At 41.5% G+C, this 8,562-nt stretch overlaps 1 protein-coding gene across 4 annotated transcripts in view; it reads left to right on the forward strand.

Annotated features, from left to right (window-relative positions):
• Positions 1-8,562, forward strand: part of wdr17 (WD repeat domain 17) — a 44,134-nt gene extending 35,572 nt beyond the window's left edge. For 2 of the 4 annotated variants that reach the window (XM_089005886.1, XM_089005888.1), the window contains 8 exons: positions 1,607-1,718; positions 2,070-2,211; positions 2,559-2,661; positions 2,741-2,842; positions 6,040-6,138; positions 7,666-7,733; positions 7,807-7,895; positions 8,057-8,562. In XM_089005886.1, coding sequence (XP_088862012.1) covers positions 1,607-1,718; positions 2,070-2,211; positions 2,559-2,661; positions 2,741-2,842; positions 6,040-6,138; positions 7,666-7,733; positions 7,807-7,895; positions 8,057-8,176 — 835 coding nt within the window. In that variant the 3' untranslated portion in view covers positions 8,177-8,562. Of the gene's footprint in view, positions 1-1,606; positions 1,719-2,069; positions 2,212-2,558; positions 2,882-6,039; positions 6,139-7,665; positions 7,734-7,806; positions 7,896-8,056 lie in introns of those variants that run through there. The other 2 variants (XR_016116200.1, XM_089005887.1) reach the window with 2 other exon arrangements.

The raw sequence follows: 8,562 nt of genomic DNA on the forward strand, positions 1-8,562 counted from the left end.
TCAGTCAAGCAACCTTCTTTAATTTCAAAAAGTTTTTGAAGATTGTAGCAAAGTTGCTTTGTACATCATTTGTTCAAGAATTTGAAAATGATTCATTTAGAATAGAATTGTTCTACATAATCTGCATGCCTAGTATAGTGGATTGTGAGAATTTAAGTTCATTTTCTCGTTCTATTTCAATAGTCAACAATAATTTAGACTTTTTAATTTTTGTGGTGCCAAAATTATGAACGTCATTTTAATTACTGGAAAATCCAAAGACAAATTATGCGTATCAAACCAATTCCGGATTACAATGTATACTTCATTCGTCTTCAACGGTACATTGAAGTTGTTTGAAATTTTCTCCAGAAAACTCAGTTCTCATGATTTATGAAAGCATACATAACGATGTTGTTGGGTGGGCACTGCCCCCGATTACCCACTCACTTCATGATGGGTGTTATGTCTGTCGGGTTTGTTCAACTAAACTTTTAATGGGGATCTTGCAGCAAACACTATTAATCCATGCATCATTTATAATGTTGCAGACTTGGAAAGGGATTGACTATATTACGTTTATGCAAGATAAATCCCACCATAATCTGATGCAATGCATGAAATCTCATTGTCTGTTGCAAATTCGCTATACAAACACATTTTAAACGTCTTTTTATTTCCTTACACATCGTTTTATTTTTTTCTTACTTCTGTTTCATACATGTACTTCCGGTCACGACATTACATCCTGCCGGTTTTTACAAAAGCTCTCCCAAACAGCTCTTCTTCCTCTTCTCCCCTGCCTGCTCCTCTGGGTGCAGGCAGTTACATTTCGTGCCATCCCAAAGATTAAATAATCTTTTTGTTTTTACTTTTGATTCCTGCTTCATTAACAACGACCCTAGGTCTAATTGTTGTATAAGTACAACATTGAGCGTGAACTATATTTTCCATAATTCATGCCTATTTATGTTTCACATGAAGGACAGGCATCCGACTGGATTGTTCTGTTGGCAACTATAATGCATCCACCAGAGTCATGTATCTCATCGGCCCATCATAAAACTACAGGAGCTGGAGTTGGGCATTGTCATGGACTTTACAAATCAGGTCTCTATGGACAAGTAGACAGGGGGAAATCATTGTTGAAAATGCAGTTTGACAACACGCCATTTCATAAAATGTGCTCTGGTCAGTATTTGTTGGCTTAAATACAAGCTGCTATGTATGGACAAGAACAAACATTGCACAGCACTGCCAACATAAAACCCCAACTGTGGAATGAATATGGGTGTGACATCATCATTCTGTGAGGATGCCTTTGTTCAGCATGATCGGGAAGCTGGACTGATTTCAGAAGCTACAGGCACAAGTAGTGACACTCGGATGGAGATTCATCTTCCAGAAAGACATAAAGCTTAAAATGTTTAGTTGTACCTGCATTTGGTTACCATTTTTATCATACTTTTAAACAGAAGCCAGGGGAAAAAAATGTCAAGCTTTAACAGGCCGCAGACAACGACACAGAGGCCCATATTTTGCCAATGTGGCTTGAGTTTTACGTGTGATGTGCAGTTAAGAAAAAAGACAATCATGTGTACACTGATCTTTATTCGTGTACATTTAGGGATCTCTCAGTTGACCTACTTGGAATGATTCCTGACAACCATATTTTACTGGTAAAGGTCTGTGCATTTTACCCTGGAAGTGCTGCAGAAATCAACCAATTACACGAAAGGGTAAGTGGGCCCACTGTAATTCACAATAAATTATATCAAAAAGAGACACAAACACAACACTGTTTTGCTTGAAGTCAATTTTGCATGAAGTCAAATCAAGCATTCCCGACATGGAAACAATTGTCTCTTTTTCGCCTCAAATTTATGAGCCAAAATTAGATCATCATTTTTAGAACAAACTTGTTCCACTGTCATAAGTAATGAAGGTTACAATGATGAACAAAGTTGAACAATACTTTTTCCATTGCTGTTTGACGATGCAAATCCCATCAAAATGTATTCGTGAATGTGGGGTTTTTGTTGCGGCTGACTGAGAAATTGACTATGACAATGTGTTGTCTGTCATTCCAGTGTGGTCTCCCATCATTAGAGGAGTGTAAAGAATTAGCAAAGGAAGCAGAGGGTGTAGGAAATTTTTTTTCAGCTGTGCAATTTCATCTTCTATCCTGTGAACCCGAGAACGCCCTGAAGATAGCAATCGATCACGTCAAAGGTATTGACAGCTCATCATCAATTTCTCCACTGTGAGACGAATAAAGGCATATCCAATCCAATCCAATCCAATCCTTTCATTTATAATTAAGCATGAAAAAGTAAGAATTCAGATTTGTAATCGTTTCCATTTTTTGTTTTTTTTAATTAACTCACCTGTTCAATGTACACTTCATAATTCTCCCTCTGCAATTGACTCAAAAGTACCAGACTACATACAGTACCCTATTAAGAAGTGTACATTACCAACAGTGTTTGGAGTCTTTAGTGGAAGGCAAATTTGTATCTGTATGCACCCAACTGCAGTATATTTGATCACAGACTGGCTTTAATTTCCATCTCTATCAGAACAGCTGACGGGATCTGACTGGACAGTTGAGAGTATTCATCCAATCCTTGACCTGCTGAGTTATATCAGAACTGACCGCCTCCTCATGGCTGAGTTTACTAAGTAAACCAATTAATTTATTGTTTCAATAACACTTACTTTACAATTTCCCATCAGAATCGATAACCAGATGTGTGTTTAGAGCCCGCAGTGAGCTGTTGATCCTGTGCGGTTACATCGGCGGTCTGCTTGCCATAAGGAGACGGTACTCCAGCATTGTACCTGCACTCTATGAATACACCAGGTACACAAAACCTAATCTGTCACTTACAGATGTGTCAGGTTTACACGCAGAAAGTTGGCTTTCGAATTGTCATTTTGCCACGGTAAGTGGCCATTCCTCTTTGCAGCATTAGATCACTTCTTTTTACAGCTTTTTAGCCAAAGGCAACCAAGTCTGAATGACCATTTAAAGCCTTCATCTTTATTTTAGCTGCCTCATCAACTTGGATAATACTGGCATGTTATTCCAACTCCAGCTTGTCTCATCAGGGGTTGCAACCCACCCATTTGGGGATGAGTCGTAGTTGGGAAATGGCGCACCACTCTGAGCCCTTGGTAGTTCTCTAGTTTCTCATGTTCCTTCTGTCTGATGTTTCCATCACTCTGGACCACGACATCCACTACAACAGGTTTCCTCTGCCCTTAATCTATGGTCCTGATATCTGGTTGGTTGGCCATTACCATCTTGTCAGTCTGTATCTGGAAGTCCCACGGGATCTTTGCTCGGTAATTCTCTCCCACCTTTGGAGGTATTTCCCATTTTGACCTTGGGATTTCCAGTCCATACTCCGCACAGATGTTTTGGTCAACTATACCAGCCACGTGGTTATGGCACTCCATGTTGGCTTTTCCTGCCAACATGGAATATTTATGTATTGGATTGTCTCAGGTGCATCTTTACACAACCTACACCTTGGAGCCTTCTCTTTGATGTATTCATGGAGCTTGGATGTTTCATTCTGGATAGTTGTTCTCACACTCAATAGTCCACAGCCGCCTTCTTTACGGCTTGCGTTGTCATGATCTGGTTGGCGACCAACGGGCGGCGCTGTCGGCCCCGCCTGCACCTGCACAGGTGCTGGTCGTTTCCAATCAGTCACACTCAAAAGGACACCTGGCACGACCATTCGGTGTCGGGTAATTGTCAAATGTCATTGAATACTGTTGAACACATTGTATGCTGTTGGAGGCAATTGTATGCATTGTGTGCAGTGCATGTATTTGTTTAATCTTGGCAGACTTTTAATCTTGGTTTTCTTTTGATACTTTGTATTTTTTCCATTCAGATGATTTTGATGTTTTACATTTTGTTCCTGCTGACTTTATATTAATACAATTTCTCAAATACGACCTCCTGCTCCCTCCTTCCTGCTTTTTGGGATCCGCACTCGCCATCACCACCTTGCAAAACGTGACATGCGTACAGTCTCAGGGTGCTGGATTTGGAATGGAACCCACCGTGGATGGTTAGGAGCTCTTAACATCGGTGGTCTGAATCTCTTCTTTCGGCCACCTTATTTTTCCAGCAGGGGATGTGTTAACTGGCAGTGCATAGCTGTTTATTGACCCGGTCCTGTTCTTGGCATTGAGCTGGCTTCTTAGAACTTGCCTCACCTGCTTTCCTTGTTGCCAGTTCGAGGTTGCCATTGGCTTATGGTATGACGGGGTACTTACAGCTGTTTTCAATGTCTGCTATTGTTCCTTCAGGGAGTGAGACCCCTTCAGTGTGGACTACCTTTCCCCTCTTAGTCATCATCCGACTAAATTTCTCCAGCCCGAATGACATCCCTTATGGCAGCCTTATGTCATCCATGCAGAGGAGGTGACTGATCATAGCTGCATTTCTGTGGCGTTATCCATAGCCTGTCTTGGCTGAGGGGTTTAAGTCCTCTGCAGAATAACCGAGGGGAGAGTGTAACCCTTTGGTATATGCCACATTTGATTTACATTTGGGTAGGTGACTTGCCATTGGTTTCCAGTGTCGTTTTCCACATCCTCATCGAATTTGCAGGTCGTATAAGGTCCTGTTGACCTTATACAACCGTAGACAAATCATTCAGTGATCCCTATGTGTGGCATCAAATCATAGGCTTTCTTATAATAAATCCAGGCTGTGTGCAGGTTGGAACCTGCAGTCTTGTGCGACTGTTCTGTCAACCAGCAGCTGATGTTTGGCACCACTGGTATCTCTACTTACACCTTCGAGTCACTGTTCATTGGGGGATCCACGCTTGGACTCTTTTCACCGACACAACAAAATCCACAATGTTTTTTGGGGCTAATCATGAGTGGGGCAGCAGCTCTCTACGGAGCTTTGAGACGCCGTCAGAGGAGGGGCAGGCGAGCTGGCGCGCTTGTCAAGTTACAGCAGCATGGGTTTCAAATGCCGCTCCGATCGATCAATTTCGTTAATCTACGCTCTTTGATTAGATTGCCTTCGATTAACCTTTTTTAGTCTCCTCCATACTTATTTGTAATGTCTTTTTTATGATGATATGAGTGCAACGTGTTCTACCAGAGACAAATTCCTTGTGTGTTCTACATACTTGGCCAATAAAGATGATTCTGATTCACCCTTTGAAGGATCCTTCATGGTCGGAGTGTTCACTCTTTGGTTGGCCATCCTGGGTGAGTCCCAACCATCAGAAACTGCTTCATTTGTACTGCTAGGCGCTCATGGAGCGCTGTGAATTTCTTCAGGCAGTAGGTATGGACCATATCATATTGAAGACCTGCTTATCCGAATAGTCACCCTTCTTGATGATCACCTTCAACACTTGGGGGAATCGTTTGGCAGCCTTTTTGTTCACATAGGCTGCCTTTCCGGACATGGCTATATGATGGAGATTAGCCCATTCGACTGCGCTTCCCCCAGCTTTTGCCTTACATCCTCAAACATAGATTTTGCCTTCTCCTGAATGAGCATAAGGCTCAGAGGAATACGGCCCATTATGTGATATTTCTGTTTATAAATGGTACAGATGGTCGAACGAATCATCTTGTATGAGAGTGCAACACTCACAATGTTCTCGACCTCATCAAGCTTCTTTATTATTGCCACTTTCATTTCCAATGAAATGGCTTTCCTCTTCTTTTCACTTCCACTCTCACTAGAATTTAGAATAGGAAATGTCAAGAACAAACAAGACAACAAACAAAGAGGGTACAGAAAGTGCTTCAGAATGAATGACTCTCTGTGTTTTTCTTTTATTCTTTTGACTCCAAGACGGCGCCGCAAGAGTGGCTGCCTTTCCAGCAGCTCATGTATTTTGTTTTTCTACTTTCATTCCTTTCATAACTTTGCTGCTGTGAAATGTAAATTTCTCCACTGCGAGACTAATAAAGGCAAATCCAAATCCAAGCACGCTGGAGATATGTTTACTGTACTGTACACACTTGGGCACTGTGCTACCGTCACATTTTCCTCTCTTAACACAGTCAGTTGCTGAAATGGAGAAAAGTGAGTGTTCCTCTGAAGATTGAGCATCTGTCAATGGAACTGGATGCCTGGCGGGCATGCACTCTGAATAGTGGCAAGTAGGTTAACACACACACGTGCACATTATCTATTCAAAACACTCAAGTACAATAGCAGTTGGCCAAAGACAGGGAGACGTTTTGGGAGGTAGCCAATAAGGTAAGGCAATGGTCACCATCCCTCGTCCGACAGACAGAGTTTTTGAGAAAAGGCCCAAGCTTGAGACAGAAGAGGAACAGAAGAGGACAGAGGAGGAACACTAAAAGAACGCCCCACACTGAAAAAAAAGACACAATGCAGCAGTCCTTCCATCACGTCAATGTATCTTGCTGTATTGTTAGGTCTGGGGACCTTGTGTTGCACCCAAAAGCCGCCAGAAGAGGGCGTCCAAGCTCCATATAAGGAATTCATCAGCCTGTGGAAACGGAGGTGGCCACAGGAGGTCGCCATTTTGTGCCTCTTTTTTGTTGAGACATCTCCCCTCAATGTTGCCTCTTCATGGCACGGAATAAATTCTTTAATCGAATGCATGTAACATGTATGCAAACATGTATGCTTTCCTCTTCAGAACTATTTGAATCATATTCACAACTGGATGTGTAACAAGAAAGCATATTCCCTGAATCTGAAGCCATTGTTTTTATTCTCCAGCAGTGCAAGACGTCTTGGCGCGACGTCACGAACTGGGGGCGGGCCCAATTGGCAGCTTAATTTTTTGCAGATTTTGGACACTTTAAGTCATTTTTATTGGTGTTTTGCATTTGAAATGCAATTTGTTTTGGGTATTTTAGATGCTATGAAACGTTTTTCTGATGTCAGTTAAGAAACAAAAAAGTGACGTCGGTTGTCCTTTAAAGCGTAAGATATAGCTATATGCGGTGGAATCATTGTAAAATGCGCTCATTAGAAGTTATTTGAAGTGATTTGACAAATTATGGAGGCAACTTGACCGGGGGTGTCGGTTGTCCTTTAAGCGTGGGCAAACTATTCACTTTTTCATAGAATTATAAATCCTACTGAGCATTTTTGGCAAGATTTGAAAATGGCTGCTCACAGACACGTTTAATTCATTCTTTCCGAGTTTGAACTTTTTTTGGGGGGAAGTCTAAGAAAGAATCTCTTTTATCTATACAAAACAATGACGTTTGTGGGTTTAAGATGGCAAAATATTGTAACGTCCGCTGCTTATTCTTAGCATATTTGAGGGCTGGGCTAGTCAAAAGAGTGTGACCTCAAATAGAGAAAGGAGTCGGCGACAAGAGAATCCCCTCTAGAGTCTGCCTAAGGAGAGCATGGGCGAGAGTTGTGGCCACCAGCAACTCCGGATTCAAAAGACTGACCCACTGAACCTGTGACTGTGCGCATCATTTATCACGCTGAGAGGCATTACAATATGACAAGGTTAAAAAACTACAAAAACATTTTCAGGGCACCGTTATTGTGAAATGGAAACATTTCGCTCAAAGTGAATTCCTTATTTAACTGTTTATATTTGAGCCAAAACTTTTTTGTTGGGCGGGATACATTAAATCGCACATTTATTTTAAAACTATGACAAGCACTGTGTCTTTCTGCCTTTTTCATAGCCCTCCATCCGAGAGTCAACGAGAGAATTTCCACTCACTTGAAAAAAGAATCCTGTCTATGAACCCAGGTGAGAATCGTAAATTAAGTTGACAAAAAAAATTCTCAACCATTTCAAACACCGTCTCTCCTTATTCCATTAGTCTCATGCGGTGCTGATTATGTGACAGGCTCCAATCTGCCAAGTCACTCTGATGTTCAGCTTTCCTGTTTTACAGGTCACAGGATACAAGTGGGTGTGGTTCTTTATTGCTTTATACAGTATTTCGAACCATTTTGTCGCCACTGAAAAATACTACATGAACATTTCAATTGCATGAAAACATTCGGGTAATGGCTGTCTGATGAACGAGTGTACCACTGATGTGTACTTCTTTCTTTCTTTTTTTTCAGGGTCCAGTATTTTTACTTGAAGATGGCAAATCAGCTATTTCCTTGAATGATGCTTTGATGTGGTCAAAAGTCAATCCCTTTTCCCCACTGGGCACAGGGGTCCGCATGAACCCCTTCTAGCAACCGCCTCCACACACACACACACACACACACACACACACACACACACACACACACACACACACACACACACACACACACACACACACACACACACACTCGCAAACGCACACGCGCACACACACCCAGTTTAAAAAAGTGGTGGATGGTAAAGTAAAATATTTTAAATATGAATTTGTGGATCAACTGATTTTGTTGTGAAATGTCCTTGTTTAAATTTCTTTGTCACTTTGCCGAAAAACCCTCCCTTGATAAAGAAGTTTGTTTGCTTAAGACACAGTGTGTTGTTTGTATATATGCATCCACAATGTATGCCTGTGTCTTAGTTTGACTAAAAACGTAAAAAGAACAGATGGACAGCAAAATAAAGAAAGCATTGCATGTCA

Source organism: Hippocampus bargibanti, linkage group LG10 (genome assembly GCF_051943395.1).
Source record: "Hippocampus bargibanti isolate YZ-2025 linkage group LG10, ASM5194339v1, whole genome shotgun sequence".
Classification (NCBI taxonomy): Eukaryota; Metazoa; Chordata; class Actinopteri; order Syngnathiformes; family Syngnathidae; genus Hippocampus; species Hippocampus bargibanti.